This window comes from Cryptomeria japonica, chromosome 6 (genome assembly GCF_030272615.1).
Source record: "Cryptomeria japonica chromosome 6, Sugi_1.0, whole genome shotgun sequence".
In the NCBI taxonomy this organism is placed as follows: domain Eukaryota; kingdom Viridiplantae; phylum Streptophyta; class Pinopsida; order Cupressales; family Cupressaceae; genus Cryptomeria; species Cryptomeria japonica.
The window spans coordinates 31,050,748-31,071,762 of NC_081410.1; the positions used below are offsets into that span (position 1 = coordinate 31,050,748).

The 21,015-nt window shown below is 35.4% G+C and overlaps 1 protein-coding gene across 3 annotated transcripts in view; it reads left to right on the top strand.

Annotated features, from left to right (window-relative positions):
• LOC131069994 (leucine carboxyl methyltransferase 1 homolog) overlaps positions 1 to 21,015 on the top strand; it is an 82,520-nt gene that overhangs the window by 45,455 nt on the left and 16,050 nt on the right. For all 3 annotated transcript variants that reach the window (XR_009112258.2, XM_058005542.2, XM_058005543.2), the window contains 6 exons: positions 7,121 to 7,168; positions 17,275 to 17,356; positions 17,708 to 17,810; positions 18,564 to 18,684; positions 18,822 to 18,869; positions 19,740 to 19,823. Coding sequence is in view for 2 of the 3 variants with exons in the window: in XM_058005542.2 (XP_057861525.1) it covers positions 7,121 to 7,168; positions 17,275 to 17,356; positions 17,708 to 17,810; positions 18,564 to 18,684; positions 18,822 to 18,869; positions 19,740 to 19,823 (486 nt within the window). In the remaining variant the exon portion in view is untranslated. The remainder of the gene's footprint in view (positions 1 to 7,120; positions 7,169 to 17,274; positions 17,357 to 17,707; positions 17,811 to 18,563; positions 18,685 to 18,821; positions 18,870 to 19,739; positions 19,824 to 21,015) is intronic.

Here is a 21,015-nt window from a genome sequence, read left to right on the forward strand (position 1 = left end):
ACTTCATTGCTAGTGCAACATCATAGAAACAGGGAGCCCCCATGAATAAAGCTCCTGTAATCATCTTTAAGCAAAGCACTTACACTTTCTGAACCAGGGTTGCCGTTAGAAGCCCCATCAAATGATAAAATATATGGAAATAACAACACAAATATGAAGCCAATATATTGAAATATATATTGTTGATTTTTCACAAATTATTTACTTAATGTTTGCACACATGGAATACAAGTATATAACCAAAATAAAATGTTGGAGCTGATTTGTATTGATCAAATAACAGCAAATGTTGCTTCAACTCAGAAATTACAGCAATCCATTTGATAACAAGATTTGGAAATAAACTATGAATGATGTAGCTTCCTTCTACATAATCCTGCAATCATAAATATGAGAAACTATGCTGAAAATCTCAAAGTGTCGTTTCCTTCAAAATAAGAACTCTCATCAAAACTGAAATGTTCAATTATAGTTTAAACCAAATACGGATTTTGAAATGATTTTACTCCCGAGGTTCAATCCGTTAATACAAAACTAAAAATAAGCACACCTTTGAACCTTGTAAGAATTCACTTCATATTGGCTAGGAAGAAAACCTTCTTCAAAACCAATTTTCCTTGAGGGTTTCTGTCTTCGGATTTCAACTTGAGGTAAGATGCCCAAACTCCACAATAGAAGATGAAATTGTCAAAAGATCCAAATCTCTCCTTTGCAGACCCGTTTTATAATTCTTTTTTGAACATTTGAGAAATTATACTTTATTTCCCCCATAAAGTGACTTTATAATTTCAATTTTCTTTTTTGGGCCCCGAAATAAGTCACTTCAATATAAAATATTCGTCTTTATTAAAATAGTTAATTGAATATAAGTTGTCTGTAAAAATAATAATTCAAGACAATTTAATTGAATTTGTTAATTATTCTTTTCCATGAATCCCAATTAGCCTACAGGAATGAAAATAAGCTAAGGCTAGGGTCCCGTGGAGGGGGCTTTCTAAAAAAATTCAGTGGGTGCTGCTGAGATTATATTAGGACTAGTTTAAACTAGATGGTCCCATGAATTTTGTAGTGCAGTTTTAGCTCCAAAATTTATGGAAGCTAATGGTCTCATGAATTTTATTATTTAGCATATTTGATTCAACAAAGTTATAAATATAAAACAATAAAAAATAAATTGATAAAAAATGAAAAACTTGAGAAGATTGACAAGTGGCAGGCAAAAAGCTTAAGTTGGTGGGACAATTTCTAGCCCTCCACCTTGACCACCCTCTCAAATCTGCAGTCCCTACACCTTCACCACCCTCTCAAATCTGCAGTCCTGAAAAGTAGGGGCAGCTAGTTTTCAGGAAAAGATTTCAATTAATCTTGTAGCAATTTGTTTTTTGCTCCATATGACGACCTTCTCCTAAAAAATAGATCCCAAAGCTGCACATCGGACCTTGTTGTGACATATTCACACATCGCCCCATTGCAAATGGGGACCCCTATTTTTTTTGCTTTCTGGGGTTTGTTTTCTAGGTCTTTTAGGGTTTTGTCTGTTAGCCTTTGCAGGATGAGTGTTGTCGAGGGGATCGTTGGATTGCAAGCTTTGCTTGAGCCAGGGTGAGTCCACAGGGCCCCGGAATTAGGGTTTCTTTGAAAGTCTTCCTTAGGGCCTGGTTTTGCTCTTGTTGCTAATTGTGTCTTGCTTGGTGAGTGAGTATCATTCTTGAAGGTCCGAGCTAGGTCAAGTTGGTGAGTGACGAAGTCTGGAATGTCATCCTGATCTTCAAAATGCCCTGAAATTTGGCTAAGTCTAGAATGTCCTGATCTTGAAATTTGGCTGTTTGGAATGCCCTAATCCTGAAATTTGACTAAGTCTGGAAAACTGAAGAATCCTCCAAAAACTAGACTTTGCAATAACTCCTGGAGGTCCGAAACCACTCTCAAACATCCTGGAAGTATATATGGAATATAACTTAGAGTATAAGTGACATTTCCTTATATCTTCTCACTTATACTTAAAGGTTATATTCCATAAAATGATCTTGACGGAGAGTCCAAAATGTCAAATTTCGCTCCTGACCCTTCCAGAGGGTCCAAAGCGAATTTCGCTCCTGACCCTTCCAAAGGGGCTAGAGCGAAATTCTCCATAAGACATTCTACTTTGAACAAAACCTAGAACTAACACATTCCCAATCTTGAATGAAGGTAAAGCGCTTGTTTGAATGAAGAAATGTGAAAATGAAGTCAGGATCTTGACCAAGAATAGGGATTTCGCTCCTGACCCTTCCAAAGGGTCCAGAGCGAAAATCCTTGAAGACCTCAAATTCTCACTTATCAAGGCCAAATTTCTAGTTCCTAAGGCATGTTTGAAGGTTTTTTTTGAATGTTCTAGCTTTGTCAAGATTGAAAGATGCAAGATTTTGGCCTAAAGGAGAATTTCGCTCCTGACCCTTCCAAAGGGTCCAGAGCGAAATTCATCATAAACCCTATTTGTTGCCTTGAATGGACTAGAAACCTTGTTCCTAAGGTGGAAAATGATCCAATTTTGCCTTATGAGGTGGTTTGAAGCTTGAAAAGTGAGCAATCTAGCCTGGAATGAGATTTTCGCTCCTGACCCTTCCAAAGGGTCCAGAGCGAAAATCTTCTTAAAGCTCATTTCCTCCTAAGTTTGGCTAATTTTTGATTTGTAGGGTATCTTGGAAGGAAGGTTAGACATCCTTGTTGCCTTTGAAGGTTTGAAAGCATACGAAAATGAAGGATTTTGGACCAAAAAGGAAATTTCGCTCTTGACCCTTCCAAAGGGTCCAGAGCAAAATTCCTAAAAACTCATATTTTTGCATTGAAGAAGGTCAAGGTTTTGATTTGTTATGACATGGATGGAAGAAAAATAACTTGTCTTTGCCTCTTGAGGTCATTTTAAAAGGAAGAAATGAAGGATCTAGCCCAAGTCAAGATTTTCGCTCCTGACCCTTCCAAAGGGTCCAGAGTGAAAATCTCTCTAAGAGACATTTCTTGCCTTATTTGGCCAAATTTTGGTGTCCAAGACATGATGAGAAGAAGAATGAACATGTTGGAATCCTTGGGGATGTTTAGAAGTTGTGAAAATGAAGGATTCTAGCCAGGAAAGGAAATTTCGCTCCTGACCCTTCCAAAGGGTCCAGAGCGAAATTCCTTATAAACCTACTTTTTGACCTTTCTTGGACATGAAACCTTGTTTCTAGGGCAATGAAAGATGAAATCCTACCTTGCAAAGAAGTTTCAAGTTGAAAAAATGATGATTTTTGGTCAAGAATGAGAATTTTGCTCCTGACCCTTCCAAAGGGTCCAGAGCGAATTTTCTCAAAACCTCTTTTTGCTATCAAGTTTTTGCTAGATCAAGTGTGGGATAAGGTAAAATCAAGATGAAATTGCCCCTAAGATTGACTTTGAATTGCTATAAACCATGAAAGATGAAGGAATTGAGCCTAAAAGTGATTTTCGCTCCTGACCCTTCCAAAGGGTCCAGGGCGAAAATCCTAAAAACTCCTATTTTGCCTTGCAAAATCAAATCAAACTTGGATTGGGTGAAAGAAGAGAACTATTTCCTAGCCTTGTGAGGTGGATTGAAGTTGAAATGATGAAAAATGAGCTACAAGCAAAGAAATTCGCTCCTGACCCTTCCAGAGGGTCCAGGGCGAAAATTCTTCAACCACCTATTTCCCCTTGCAAAATCATGTCAAACTTGGGTTGGATGTGAGAGGAGAAGTGTTTTCTAGCCTATTGAGGTGAATTCAACTTGAAATGATGGAGGAATAAGCCTAAATTAAGAAATTCGCTCCTGACCCTTCCAAAGGGTCTAGAGCGAATTTTCTCTAAATCACCTTTTTTCCCAATTTTGTGCCAAGCCAAATGCTGACTAGGGCGATTTTTGATGGGAGAGGTCCTTAGGAATGACTTTGACTTGGCAATGATTATCAAACTTGAAGGAATTGAGCCAAAAAGTGATTTTCGCTCCTGACCCTTCCAAAGGGTCCAGAGCGAAAATCTTAAAAACACCTATTTTCCTTGCAAGTCTAGTCAAACGTTAGGTTTTCATGGTTTGGATGGATGCGAGGAGACATGTTCTTGCCTTTTGAAGTTAATTGGTGTTGAAAAATGATGGAAATTAGCCCAAAACAAGATTTTCGCTCCTGACCCTTCCAAAGGGTCCAGAGCGAAAATCCTAAAACCCATCATTTTCTCTAAAATTTGTGCCAGGCCAAGCTTAGACCTAGGTAAGACAAGCCCTTAAGATTGCCTTTGAATGGATTTTGGCCACCAAAAATGTAGATTTTGAGCTAAGCAAGGATTTCGCTCCTGACCCTTCCAAAGGGTCCAGAGCGAAATCCTAGATAGGTCCTGTTCCTGGCTAAGTTTTTGAGCGAATTCTCCTTTTTGGGCCTTATGAAGATCAAACCAATGTTGCCAAGTTGAGGAGTAGATTCGATATGAGGGAGTCTAGATGAAGTGAAGAAGATGAAGGACCAAGCTTAAAACTTGAATTTTGCTCTTGACCCTTCCAAAGGGTCCAGAGCGAAATTCCCAAAATCACCTAGTTTGCCCGTGAGGAAGGTCAGGTTGTAGATTCCTAGCCTTTGGTGAGGAGAAGGATAGCGTATGCTTGCCTTGGAAGACATTTTGGAGTAGAGACATGATGGAATTTGTCCAAAAATGCAAAATTCGCTCCTGACCCTTCCAGAGGGTCCAGGGCAAAATTCTTATAGGGCCTGTCCCTGAAAAGAGGTCTTGAACTAACTTCATTTTAATATCTTTTGTTGTGATTTAAGGTGTGAAATACTATCTTGAAATGAATTTATTATGTCCTTAATCATCTTTTGATTTGTTTTTGCAAATGAAAGAAGATCAAGCCAAGACAAGGACGGCCTTCTCCAGTCCAGCATCAACAAGGACGGCCTTCTCCAGTCCAACATCAACAAGGACGGCCTTCTCCAGCCCAGCATCAACAAGGATGACCTTCTCCAGTCTAGCATCATCAAGGACGACGTCTTCCAGTCCAGCATTCCAAGGAAAGGTACACCATTCATCCTGCACATCGAAGACAAAGGAGGTTAAAGCAAGGGTTCGTTGAAGAAGCAGACAGTTTCAGAAGAGTTAATTAAAGTTAGCTTCTCAACATCATCAAATTGAATATCTACCAAGTTGCAAGTGTCAAACAAGGTGGCATCCCAGTCATCACTCCTCCAGTCAGATTGGTCCACCTCAGCGTGTCCAGATTCAATGTACCTGACTCATCAAAGATGGCACTAACTTCGACGTACCTACCCCGGTTATCCATTGGTTGAATATTCCAAAGAAGACATGTGTCCAAATAATGCAATTATTTCATTGGCCGGAATTGAGTTTGTTGTAACAAACCCTAATTAGGGTTTTCATTGTAAAATCTCGGCCATTGATCTCAAATTGATCTGAGCCATTGAATTGTATTGAGAGCACTATATAAGCCCTGGCTCCTCATTTGTAAAGGCTAATAGTGAGTCAATAGCTAGAAGGTTAATAGTTAGTTCTTAGAGGTTAAGAATAGCTAATGATTAATAGCAAATAGAATAGCAGTTAGAGTAGAATAGAAGGAGAAGGCAAAGATTGTTGCCAAGATGCTGTTGTAAAAGACTTGTAAACTTCATTGAAGAAATGGTGAAATCTATGGGTCGATTCAACAATTTGCATGGTCTCTATACTTCTCAGATTTGATTTCATGTTATTAGATGAGTGGAAGAAATGTGTTTGATTGATGGTGAAATTTGTATATCCATACTACCAGCAGTTTGTTGATTGCAGACTTGCCTTGCGTAGTCAACTGGAATCATTCAGCTTAAGCTTAACTTCAATTGTCGCTTCTTCATTGACATGCATCAGCCTGATGGTGTCTATGCCTGTAGCGATGATCTGAACATCATAAAGCTTTCCTCCGAAGATCACACTAACCTTGTGGAGATGGTCCTGGGATGTCAAAACAAGACTTAGTTAGAATTTCATCAAAGGTCATTCATTGCTCCTACATTCTGAGTGTCAGAATTAGATCCTTCCCTCGCCCTCATCCTTTTTTCCTTTTTTCAAAATCTAGGCTAGTGAAATCCTGTGTTCCAGTAAATTCAAAGCAAATCAGACGTTCAGGTCATCGAGTGTAAGTCCCCTTGTGATTCCAGCAAAATCACATCATACCATAGAGAGCTTATCCATGAGTAGAGAACCTACATACAAGAACCTTGGAGTTGCCTCGACTGATCCTTTTTTGCGATATCTTCAGCAGTCGGGAAACTTTGCTCAAGAGAGGATAAGGTACCTTTAGGTATTTTATTCTGTGTTCGTATGTGCATAAAAAACACGTCAACAGACCCCAGCCTAAGTGTCTTTGTCAATGCTCACCCCAAGGAAGGGGATGCTACATACTAATTTCATATTGCAACCTAGGAGGAATTATTGGCAATTAAATGAAATTAGTGACTGAATTAACTATGGCATCGGCATCTCTGGGCATCTCTGTTATCTTTTCCTGTGATTTGAAATCTGCCAAACACTTCAAAATATTCAATTTTTATTCCAGATTGCAGTCATTTATTGATTCAGTCTATCATTTCAAGTTGGACATTTGTTTGTCACTTAATTGGTTTATGGTCTCTATGGAACCCAACCTTATCGGCACACGGGATGAAAGTTTGTTGACATCTTTTTTGTTTACAATTGAAAGAAGACAAGTGCATGAAGTCATATTGTTAAGGTGTCCTTAAATGCAAGTTCAAGATAACCAGTAGTGAAATCAACCTGGGTGCTCTGTTATGATAAGAGCTTCTGAGGGATAATTGGAATCAAAGTTCTTATAGTAATAAAACAATGTGCTATATCCTCCTTTCCTATTGAAAAAACAGTCTAGCAAACATTAGATTATGCATTTGTTTCTAAATTTCTCCCCTATACCTGAGTTATATATATATTTTCTTGTTACAAATTTCTTTAATTTATTCTTTTTTTTGTTTTAAATGATGTGTACAGAAAATTTTGATTATATCAAGACTTATGGATATCATATACTTGCACAACTTAACTTGTTTTATGGAACATTGCTATTAATGATGTTATTTACTGTGTTTAAATCATGCAGGAAGAAGGGAAAGCTCCAACACTATATGTTGAGTTAGACTTCAAGGAGGTAGTATCATCTTTGTTGATTAATACCATTTTCTTTTTCTGAAATTAATTTATCCTGGTTCTTTTATGCTTTTGGGAGATTTATTAGTCATTTTGTCATGTTAGTTTGCGGCTTATTACATTCATTTGATAGCATTATACTATTACATGCAATTTTTGCAGTTACAAATCTAGGATTTCATTTTGTTCCTTTTATTTTGCCTTTTAAAAAATTTCAGTTGTGCTGAATCTTGGCAATCAGAACTGATCACTGACCCATGGAGGACATGAGCCTAGCTTAATTTGATATAGATATTTCATATTAGTACCCACAAATATCCAATAATGGACAAAGGGACTGCAAACATTACATTAGTGAAATTGATAAGCAGGAGTGTCTGGCACATCTCCAATGATGGACTGAAAGGAAAATAGGATGGACTGAAAGGAAGATAGGATGGAGAGTATAGAAGACTAGAAAAGGCATCCAAATGGATACAAAAAGACCCTGATGATAATAAAGATATGCAAAAAACCCTAAGGTAGGCCCAGGTGTCTGGTTGAAGTTTCTTCAACCTACGTTGGCTGACTGATTTTATATTTCTAGTTGACATGCAATATAAACAAAATCTGTTTTAAAACAAATAGAAAGGATGGATTGTAGAATGTTGTTTATGACAGCTCTGTTTTCTGCCAAGGTTAAGGAGGCCTTTCCAATTTCGCTTCCATGTAATAGTGGGCAAATCCTTACACCTCTTATTCAGTGCAAGACTAGTTCAAGATTATATAATGCCTCTAGGATGGCCTCCACATCAAGACAAGATGGATTTTGGAGGTGTTCGGCTGAAGTTTCTTCCACCTACACTCTGAATGATTTGGAATGGGCAAATAATGATTAAGGGGTAAATTGGTAATTAAATTATAACTGAGTTATTTGAAGCTAGTGTTCTGACTTGATTGTCTGTCATATATATAGAGCACTCTGAATCAACAAAATAACAATAGCTCACTCGATAAAGGGTTTTGAGTGAGATGCTCTGGGAATAAATTATGAGCCAGGCCACTATCAATTCATAGTACATGTCAAATTAATATGTATCTGATCTAAATGTCTGTTTTATATTCTTTTAACTATTGTTGTAAAAATGCAATGTCATTCCATAAACATGTTCACTTCTGTAAAGTTGTGGGACATGCAATTTGCTCTATATATTTTGACTAAATTGAAATAAAATGGACTAACAGTCCATAAAAATGCTCACTCTAAAGCAAAAATGCAGGAAATAGAACATAATAGCACACTATTGTGAAATGCGCAAACCTGAATATTGCAGGACAGAAGATTTGCTATCTGTATTTTGACTAAATTGAAATAAAGTGTACTAAAGTCCATTAACAAGTGCATACTGTGTACAAATTGCAGGCAATGGAATGCCAATAACATGACAGTATATAACTACCAATAAAAAAACATATAATTGTGCAATCTTTGCAGTAGTCCAAAAGCATGAATATAGTTCATTTGAAACATCAAAATTGAATTAAATAGGGGAAGCAAAACTAATAGTCAACTTTTACAAGCAACAATCGAGTTAATGATGCCATGCTTCAATGTGCATGGACTTTTCTTGCTACTGTTCAGTTTTGCAACAAAGTTTTAATGAGTTTTGCTATAGTCAAGGTAAAAAGCGAGTAAGACATCTCATTTATAGTGTTTAATATTGAAGAAAATGAGACTTAGAAAGTTGTGAAACATATAATGTTCAAATAAAGTTGAGTTGTCCATGAAATCAAATTTAAAATCTATGTGAATTACAATGAGAAGACCTTTATGGGGAAGATCATATGTTTAACTCAAAAATAGGTCCTTTCTGGAAATGTGCCAGAAACTAGAAGGGAAGAACCAGTTCATCAAAGAAAACTATAAATTAAATACATGGAGGGCTGATAAACAATGGAATAGTTAGTATCTTTATTTCCTTGGCATATAAACTGTTATTCTAACACCAGCATCTATATGCTAGGTCCATTTCTGTGCATTCTACAAATTATGGTTGGGCACTGAACAACAACAATTGTATTTCATTACAGAACTCTAACTGATGTTTATATATTGTTTATTTTCCCTTGTGTTCATTAAGCATAAGGGCCAAACATTGAGCGAGGATCTTCACCTTTTGAGGGGGATAGGTCTAGCAAATTCTTTATTTTTTTCATTATTTTGTACTTTGGATTTTAGATCTGGTGACCTTATGATACCATGATTAAAATCAAGACAATTATTGACTTGGCAATATTACACAAACTTTTTTGGGAGGATATACTTCAATTTTTTAGATACACTTATTTAGACCCTTTTTGCCTCATATTGTACCCCTTTTAGTGCATGGTTTTCTAACAGTGCTTATTTGTAGATGCATGGAGAGATTGTTTTTAAAATCCACAAATGACCAAAAGTAGGTCAATAGGACTAGGGGTTACAATAGTTAGCACTAGAAAGTTCTAGAATGATGTAATGTCCCCTAATTAGTTATACTTTAAATTAACCTAAATTTGCTCAAATCTAAAATAGGTAATTAAGTTTTAGGGGAGTACCTTTGTAAACTGTTTTCCTGCAACACAAAATTAGAGAACAGATATGAAGTAATACTTATAAACTGAAAACATATGCTAATGAATTATACTGAATGATATCAATTTTGTTGTATTAATTACCATTAGTATTATATTTGTTAGATAGAATCATATTATTATATTTCTTAGACGAAATCAGATTGTTATGCTTGTTAAATAAAATCAGATTGTAAGTTAGTTGCCAATCTTTATTATCCAATTTCTTAGTACACTAGGGTAGGCTGGTCGGATAGGGTGTCCAAGAAATCCTCCCTCTTAGGCCCAAGAGCAGATACCATATCCCTATTGGCTCCATATGGCAGGTGTTAAGCATCCATCATGGAGTGGCATACCCAGTGAGGTGTTCTATCACCGATCCCCCACATCCAACCACCTCCTCTCTTAAGCCCAAGAGCAGATGCTTCATCCCCCTTGGCTCCATGTGGCAGGGATTAGGCATCCATCATGGAGTGGTATACCTAAGAGATGGTCCCATATTAAGCAGTAATATGCAGTTGATTTGATTAATTAATTAAACAATCTCATATAGATTATAAGTTCCATTGTAGAGTTACATCAGTTTACTGTTAGTATCATCACATTTATGACAGCCTTACTTATCAATGATAGCTTAGATTTTTGTATTATATCAGATTCTGTGATAGTCTTTAGATTACATTTATCATCAGATTTATGGTAAACTAAATTCATTCCATTATATTATCACATTTTTATGTTAACAGCATTTTAAAGTTCCTCTTCATCACATTCGTATTCCTCACTAATGACATTATATTTGATTATGTTCATTAACTGTCTTCAGTATCAAATTATATTTACAGGTCATTTATCAGATGATCGATTGCATGATTAAACCATATTTACTGTGGGTGATCATTTACCAGATGATCGTTTGCATTATCAGATTGTAGTGACTGTGTCATTGTGTATATATTTCCAAGTAAGACTAGGGTAATACAGAATCCATACCTTTGCTGAGTGCATTCTGATGGAGCAGCTCCTCTGTCTTTCCCTCCTCTCTTATCCTTCCTGGCAATTTCTATGTATATTCCTTGCTGGCAGACTTCATAATTTCCTCTATGTATTATGAATATATATGAAATTAAGTATGACGCCAAGAACCAAGATGCTACTGCCTGTAACTTAATAACAGTCCTGATCTGATCCAATCCATGGTGATGTTCCTGGATGCTTTGATTTCTTTCCTTTATATCTCTCAATGTGAGGGAGAGGTCACATCTCTTCATCATGCATGCCCTTTGGCAAGAGACACACCCTTTCACCATTAGTATCTTTTTGAAAGAGTGCAACTCTTCATTATTTCTGCCCTTTGAAAGGGACATAACCTTTCATAATCAGGTCTGTACTTCTTATTTAAATCAGATGTGCACTTCTCATTTCCCCATTTATCCCCCTCTCAAATGAGGTTCTCTTCTCCCTTTTATATCTCATTGTTGAGGGAGTCACAACTTTTCCTTCCATGTCTTTTGACCATTCATTAACTTAATTAAATTGTAATTAATTATATTTAATTATATTCTTTTATATTTTAACTTAATTTCTAATATTTAAATTTTATTATTATTATTTATTATTAAATTCTATTTCAAAGTGGGGACATTAAAAAAGTGAAAAATATACAATCAAAATAATAAAAGTACATAACAAAGTATTGTGTCAATAACTAATAGCAATATAAATAGCATGAAGGGCTAACAAGATCCCCAAAAGCATGTGTTGGTGAAGATTGGAAGGAAATCCCATCAATATCCCTATTTGCATTTGAATTGGAGTTGTCTTCTAAGCCATCGTTGGTAATTGTGAGAGATATGCTTGTTTGGGAGTATCTAAGGTAGAAAGGTCACTTTGGTATCCCCTACGAGTAATCAAAGCACTTCTCTAGAAACTCCCCTTAAGGTCAATGCAACTCCCGTAGTAGAAAAGAAGCTCGTAATATGAATCTCCCCTTGTGGTTTGGAGGGTGGTTAGTGTTAAATTTGTGACCTAGTTCAGTAATCAGCTTTGGAGCATTTAATTATTTGCTAACATTAAGTAGACCGTAATCAACTAAATGCAAGAATGAAAACAAGAGAGCAAGAGACCAACACAAATACCCTGGGAAAACCTCCAAGGAGGAAAAACCCAGCACTAAAGACCCACAGGTCAGATTATGTATTTAATCTTAGTTGTATCAATACAATACTTAGCTTGACTCTTCAGACCTGCTCCCTTTTAACATATCAGATCTGCCCCTTCTAATTACACCAAGTCTGCATCAAGGAATACCAAATGCCTTCTATCTTCTTGAACTAATTCGCACGGTCCTCTTCTATATTTCGCACCTTTAATTGCAGAGTTATTTCGCTGATTGCATGAGGAATGATTGATTGATTTGAGTTTGCATTTGATCTTTATTTATATGAGCTCTTAACCCATATAACTCCTAAGTCGGCCTTAATGGATTTTGGCGCCTATTTGATTTAATTGTGGTGTGGTACATATGTGGCGTGGAGAACTGGGGCTGGTCCTGTCTTGGGGGCACGTTACCCTTTCTAGGATAGGACCCAGTCCTATATGGGTTTGGATGTTGCCTTAAGGCAATCCAAACCCTTCTTACCTAGTTATAAACAACAGTTAGTAAGTAATATTCCCATGTCGTAGGAATGGGGCCAAATCATGTTGATAGGAATGAGTAGAGACATGATGCTGAGGAATACTGGGATATGTAGTTGGAGGAACATGTATACTCATGGTGTGTTGAGAGAAACATTGCATAAATGAGCTATTTGATATATGAAGGATTAGTATCAAAAGATTGTAATGTCCCGACTCCCCTACTAAGTTTAGGCTTGTTTTAACCATAATTAATCTATCTCAACCAACTTATGACTTAAACTAAATTGATTAGGAGACAAGTAATGTCCCCTACTAAGTTTAGGCTTGTTTTAACCATAATTATTCTATCTCAACTTACTTATGACTTAAACTAAATTGATTAGGAGACAAAACTATCTTTAACATGAATCCATTCAATGATAACAAAGAAGCATAGTCTTCTTTCTGACATTAATTTAAGGATTCTATCTGATTTATATTCTAATATTTATTATTAATATACATATATCTTTATTTATACATGTTATTTGTTCTCAGATATTGTCATTATATATTAAAGGCTACAACAGATGTCGTTCTTATAAAACATTATTATTATTATTATTATTGTTATTATTATTTTATCACTATTAAATTCTGCACAAAAACGTTATCGGACTTCATATATTAAGCACATCCCCATGTATACCACCAAGAACACAGATGTTACTGCCTGTAACGCAATAACCGTTCTGATCTGAGCTGTATGATTTTCAGACTATTAACCTCTCTTATCTCCCCTTGATCCAATAAGGATGTAAAAAGAATTAGGAGTAATCGATGATCCCCCTCAAATAAATTTAATTCATTTGTATATCTTTTCATATGCTGAAGAAGACACACCTCTTGAATAAGAGACATCTCTACGTAAGAGTCACCATGCTTTTTAACATAACCAATTAGTTATCGGGCTCCCAAACTATTTATTAATCTCACCTTTATAAGATTACATGGCATCCCTCTTTTCCTTTTAACAAATTGCACTTCATAAGATGTCTAATATAGACTCATTGTTTGTTGAATTATAGTTTGGAATTTGGATGTAATTAACACGATAATTATAATTTACGCTCGCATATCATATCATTTAAAAAAAACTTGTATTATATAGTATTAAATTATCAACCAGCTGCAAGTGATGACACCAATCAAAGTATTAAAGCGCGTTTCTCCATTCAGTAGGAATCAAATATTATAGATATTAATGTATTGGTCATACTGTGATTCTGTATATATTATGGCAATCGACTATATTGGATTGGTAAAAATGTCACTGGGAGGAGAAATAAATAATAATTAGGATAGAATCATTGGCACTTATGTTTTCTTTAATATATATTGCTGCGTATATATCAATGGTACGAAATCGGCAATATTGCTGATAACCAAAATCACTGTCTTCATTAAATGTAAATTATGTTTATGATTTATAATATATGGTTATAATATAGTATTAATTTATGTTTACTTGAATATTATTAGTAATAAATAAATAAATTTCAAATAACAATAATTGATATATATATATATATATATGATGATCAAGGAGGGGACATCAGGGGACATGACAAAGATCTTTTTGTGTTGCTTGTTGCTTGGGTGGGTTGGAAAAAGAGGTGATCGACATAGGGACTCTAGAGCCTCTCGATTACCCCCCTTTAGGGATATACGTTGGAGTGTGATGGGCTCATAGAGAAAAAGAACAAGACAACATTGTTCTTAGTGTTTGAAGAAAGTAGAGGTAGGCAAATCTTCTCTAGATCTCATAGTAAATGGTGCATCTGAAAATGAAGTGTTCCTTGGTCTTCACCACCTAGAGGGAGCAAAGACAATAGATCTAGTCTTGACGAAGGATGTGATGATCAATTTTGACTTGTTACTATTGAGAATGCACTCTCAATTGGCTAAGGGGAAACCTCAAGTTGTGGCACTAGTGAAATTTGAGATAGTAAGGTAAATGAATAAAACCATTCACCATCTATAAGAAATGCGTGGGGTAGAAAACCAGCTTGGGGTTGAGTAACTTATGGGAGGAGATCTAGTTGGTCTCAATATACTGTTTACAGATGTCCTTTCTAGCGTTTCTAGTGATGACATGAAAGAGGGTAGCCTATCAATTAAGATGCCAATGATAAAAGAAGCAACTTGGTCTCCAAGTACCAGTAATGTTGGCATTTACGAGGACCAAGGAAGCAATGGGGACAAGTGAAGCAATCCTCTTAGAGAAGCAAAGTGCTAAAGATGTATCTCTCATAAACACAAATTGAGGCGTCAATGGACTGGAGTCTTTGGATGTAAAAAGTAAGCTTGAAGGTGTAGTGTTTGGGTGGTATATTTTGCTTGGGTGATCCACTAAGGAATCATCCATTTGCAATGGATCATGCACTACAGTATGAGAGTTTGGACCTCCTCAATACAGGTCCATACAATAGTGTGCAAGCTAGGTTCTTAAATTGTTGAATCATATTAAATTGTAAGCTTGATGATTGTATCAAAATTGTGGAATTTGGAGGGAATGTTTTGGAAGTGAATCTAAAAACACTGATGTTCCAAGTCAGAATTGGAGGCCTACCCCTTGCAAAGGTGCGAGTGAGAGGTAGAGATTATGCTAAAGGATGGACCAAAAAATTCGACCCCCAAGTATGTGTGTAGTATGATGTGAACTTTAGAAGTTATCCTTTGTATAGAAATTGGAATTTGGAGAGAGATCACTAGGAGATATTGAACATAATGACCTAAGTTTTACTAATGTTAACCACAATTTGTCAAAGTTCATAAAAGCGAAGATGGCAAGTTGTCACTGTAAGTCTTCAATAGAGTGAGAGAAGTTCAACATTCTTGGTAAAAAGAATAGCTATAACCACCAAATGTAGATACAACTGTCATGGTATGCTGCCAAAGAAATTCCTCTAAGTTGTTTATGCAAATGTGAAATAGGATTGGTGAGAGGTCCACTCTAGAGGGGTTGCCCTTTCTCTGGGTGTTTTTATTCGTAATTAAAAAAACATTTCCCAGCATGTCTTGTCCCCTTTGGTCATGGAATAGTATGCTAGGTACATAAGTATAGATATTTCTTTTTATAGAGTTCATTGAATGGACCCATCATAATTAGCAGTGAGTTGATTCTGATAACAAACTCATCAAATGAGTGTTTAAAAAAGAAATATTTAGCCACTGAATCATAAATGCATAAAGTTAAAAGGACTGGTGGAAAACAAGAAAAGGCTACAAGTTTTAAAAGTAATAAAGAAATGTCTCATTGTGGAATATATTATCCCCAACAAGAACTAAGAAAATGTGTAAGGTTTTATGGGCTGAAATGTAAAAGTGTTGCTTTTGCGAATTAAAGGATGCTGGAAACCATTGCCTGGTGGAGAGGACCACTGCCAAGGTACTGTTATCAATACAGAGCACCTCAAAAGAGTCAAAATTAAGTAGGGAGAACAGTGCCAAGTAAGGGAATATCATGACCATAAACAGAAAAGAATTATGTTCGCAGTATGATCATTGCTTACATTTAATGCTGCCTGCCTCTGGTGTACAATAGTGGCAGCCTGAAGAGGGCCTAGAAGCATATTTGTTTCTCAGATGTTATCAGTGCTATCAGGTATGAATATCATTGACAAAGGTAACCCAAATAAAGAAAGGAAAAATTTATTTACTTATATCTTGGATTAAGATCAAAGCAAAATTGAGGCTTAACTTTTCTTGTTTTCCATTCATCCAAATTTTAAAAGTAAATGCTCTGCTTTAAATGCTTTTACTTTCTACCCATTATATCAATTGACTTGCCATTCTTTTGCTTTTATTTGCTCCTTTGGAAGTTACTTTTCCTGATAACGGGTCCTTGAAGTAATACCTGATTTTTGAAACATTGATATCCAATCTCTTTCTATACAGTTTCTTCAAGAGGTGCTTTTTTTGAAAATATTGACTGGAGAAATTTAAAATCTCTAATTATTAAAAAGATAGAAATTTATGTGAAGTGGCTATTGTACTATCACTTTCTTTTTGTGGCTTTTTTTCATCAGCAGTTAGATCTTTGTACACTTTTCACAGTTTCAAACTTCCAAGTAGCTGTTGCAATCATTTCTTTCTGTTTCTTTTTTCTTCAATAACCCTCTGTAAGGTTCAGTGTTTAATTTATTTATATCAACTGGCTATATAGATATTTTAAATTTTATACTTGATTTAAAAAATTTGTTATCTTGATGCTGATATTAAGATGAACTTATCATTCATTGCCCTTGCTTTTTCTAAAAAGTGATTATACATTTTCGATTGAATCTCAATGTAAATATTGAACTTTGGGTATTTATTCTTTGTTGCTTAGTTAGCAGACTTGGTGAGACACTGAGTACTTGCCAAAAAAATTTCAATGCAAATTTTTCCAGAGTTAACTTGCAGATTTTTATGGCAAGTTTTTGATGATTTTTGGTGAGTTTTTCAACAATTACTTAGCGAGTCTGAGCCCGTGACTTGTGCCATGTATCTAAAACATGGATTAAACACTCCAAAAATCTGTTTTATTTGGCTTTATAAGCATTGTTTCTGCCTTTGAAATAATTATGGTGTGTGCCACGAAGGTCTGTGTGGTTTTGAAGGGCTTCATTTGGTAGATCCCCATCAAACTCATTTGATATTTATTTAGCTGTATTTTGCATATGATTTGTATTTTTTTCCAAACATTTAAGTGTTTTTTAAGTTGCCAAGTTTTTGCTTGGTCAGAAATTTCTGGTCTGCTGAGTCCAAGTTTGCAAACTATCTCTGATGGATGTCTAATTTTTATCCCTTCAAAATACTTAGCTGATTCTGATATAGAATGTGTTGTTTGTATAGGTGACCAGTAAAAAGGCGGCAATAATTAATTCTCATGAACAGTTAAGGGATAAGATTGGCAAGTCACCAATTATTTCACAAGGTAAGATTCCGTGTATATAAATCTACTAGTATTCATTAGTTAAGGAAGAAAAAATAGCTTATATGCTTCTCCATTCTCCCTCGTCCTGTATAAATACCTTACAAGAAAGCTGTTTTAGCTTCCTTGTATGAAGTCAAATTTAGATCCCTTCTGGTTCCTGAAACCAACCTCAAAAGATCCTTAAATTGTTGTATTATTAAGGACTTTATTTTAGCTAACTTGTATGAAGCCAATAGATCTCATCTGGATTGCTGAAATCAAGCTCAAAAGATCCTTTAACTTGTTGTTTTATTAGGGACAGTCTTCAGTGTTTCAAAAGGTAAAATTCTAAGCTGTTAGCCTTCCATGCAGAAAGAGGAGAAGTGCACAGTGAGAAGTATAAGCTTCTGCCAGTTGATCTGTGTAATATCAAGGAACTTGATGCAATTTTTGATCTGGCTCAGCTGGATTCTAGGTAAGGAGGGAAATAGAAATTTCCTGTAATATATGGTTTTTATTTTGTAGCACATTCTTCTACCAAGTTTACTAATATTGAAGTTTGACAGATTTATGTGTCTTGAAAATTAAATGTTTGAGATAATCTTGTTAGGGTATGGAAGGTTTGGTCCATTGGGCTTTGGTTGAGCGCTAATTTTGACTGGCTACTTCATTGATGACTTAGGATCAAGACGAGCAGGCATTTTCACTGTGATAATGCAAGTTGTTTTGTGTAATTTCTAAAATAAGGTTAAATTTGCTTTCCTATGTTCAAAAGGGACTCTGATTGGCAAAGAGAGGGCAGGATGGGTGTAACTTGCTTCTTTTTCATTTGATGTTTTTAATTGGGTCTTCTTGTTGAAGTTAGAACCATAGAGGATAATTCTATTCGAGGAAGTAGATGTGATATTGTAAAGACATAAAGGATAATTCTATTTGAGGAAATAGACGTGTTATTTCAAAGACATAATGGCTCAAATTATTCTAGTTATTTACATTCTTATTCATCTTCTTGAAACACATGAAGTGGTTGTCTTTCAACTCTAAAATTCATGAGTTATTAGTTGGTATTGAGTTTGCCTTTAGCTTTCTTTCAAATTTTTCCCTCGGATGTTTTTGTTTTTGTCTGTCATCTTCTCATTTTGAAATTATATTTTAATGAGGAGAGACCTTCAATGTGCTTGCAACTAACAACATGATTAAGCTGTTTCTATTTTGATGTTGTCATCAGCTTGCCGACCTTTATCATTGCAGAATGCGTTCTTGTCTACTTGGAGCCACGTGCGAGCCGTGCAGTAGTCAAGTGGGCAGCAGAGAAGTTCTCCAGTTCTGTTTTTGTCATATATGAACAGGTTTCCTTATGTACTAAAACAAATAAGAATTTTTGATTTAATACTAATCTATACTATCAAATTGATTTGACTCATTCCTGTCAATATGAACTGTATTTTCATTTGCATTTGAGAACTGAAATAAGCTGTTTCTTCAGATTCATCCAGAGGATGCATTTGGACAACAAATGATCAAAAACTTGGAGGTATAGGGAATTTTATTAGTTATTTTTGAAGTTCTAGAAGCAACCGTATGGTAGTGTTTGTGAATGTAACTTTGCCTTTTGCAGCTACTTATCTTTGACAGTGATTGGTTTTAAATTTAAATTTGCAAGTCCTTTGTCACAATACTGAAGCGGCCTAAGATTGAATATTAACCAAGCTTAAGGATTAAGGATGACTTTAAAACTCAACATTGCAATTTTTCTGTTCCAAAAAAGATTTGAATGGTGGTTAATCAAACAGTTTTTTTCTCATTGGTTGTACCTCGTTGGAACCTTACTATGTATATGACACCATATTACTAAAGTCTAGAAAGTAACCCTAAAATCTTCCCAGGCACAGCTCCTAGAGTCTTCTATAATATATTCCTTTGCTATGTCATGATTGAGTTCTCATTTTAATGACAAATATGTCATTAACATAAAAAATATGTGCAATGGTTTTGTGTAACATGTTGGAATCTCACAAATTTATATTGTTAAGAGTATTTTCAGATTCCACTGACAATGGTACTATACATTTTCTTTGGCATGTGCCGGTCACAATTTGCAATGGTTTTCTATCGTGCATAGTCTCTAGGAAACCAGGGTTCAGTGAGGAGAACTTTATCCTTGTACATGTACGGTGTACCCACATCTTGTGGTGACAATATTTAAAAAATTAAATGTAATATACCCTTTACCTTTATTATTATAATCCCATACCCCAATTTAAAATTACAACCCCTCTCCCATGCTTGCTATCTATATTCCACCTCTCTAGGTGAAAATGGTATTTTATATATAAGATTCATATGTTGCATCTGAGGTCTTTCAGAATTAACTTATTTCTTCATATTTCTTAACATGTGGCAGAGTCGTGGCTGTCCTCTTCTTAGTCTGCATGATACACCATCCTTGGAGGCAAAGCAATTGCTGTTCACAGATTCAGGATGGCAGGTGCACATGCTATTTTAAAGCAATATGAATCAAGAATTCAAATTATTGGATATGCATGCTTATTTAGTCATTCCTCCATGGCATGGTCTTAATTGATTTAATTTATTAACTTTAAAGTGTTTATATTAAAATTTTGGACCATAGTGTTTATAAATTATAGGTTTTGTTTACAGTGTTCGGAAACAAAAAGATGACTGACCTTTGAACTACTGGACTCTTGGTGAAAGACCATACGGAGCTTCTGAAGTTGCCCAGAACAATTAAAATTAATTGGATGGTGTTCATAAGCACTTTGACATATTTCACATGTTCTAGAGCTGAACTCATTAAATGTGTATCGAATTTTTGTAGAAAACATTGTTTCTTATTTTGACTGACTTTTGGCTGGCCAAAAATTCTTCCAAAGTTGGATTCACTGAATTTTCTCGGGAATCTGGACTTGCTCCGTTTCTGATTGGTATTTTTAAGGTAAAATAATGTGCTTCCATTACTGCTTCACTTACTTTGCAACCCTGTTTTTAAAAGCAATGCTGACAAGAAAGTTTGGATTTGAAGAAATCCATTTTTTTTTAATAATGGATGGTGCAATATTGGAGAAAAATGTAATTGCAATGCTCTGGCTATAGAGGCAGAATCAGTAGTACACCATTACAGTTCACTTTCAATTTGAGTCCATCCTCCATTTTTTCCTCCCTTTGAGCACAGGTGGGGGGACCCATGGGGATTCAAACTTGATAGCTCACTGTCATGACGGCAGCATTTTGCTGCTACATCACAGACCCAAACCTTGTAGAAATAAAAAATACTTTATTAGGAAAAAAACATTAAATCTACTGAAAGTAATGACACACAATGTTAGGATATAATCCACTTTCAACTTGATCTGTATATAAGGCTATTGGACATCTTATTTGTATGGATTTGATCTCCATGAGTAGCTGTTACTCTAATTACACCTTTCCTCATTTATGTTGGTGGTAATAGTTACAACATGAGGAGAGCCACTTCGAACACGCTTTAAGCATTTGTATCAGGGTGGAGAACAGCCAATGCAATCCATCACTTTGGAATTTTAAGCAATAGTTTTTTTAAGGACATTTCTATTCATAAAATATATATATGGTAAATATGAGTTAGTTACTCACAAACATTGCTTACATAGGGAAACAATTCAACTCTTACACTCTTATGA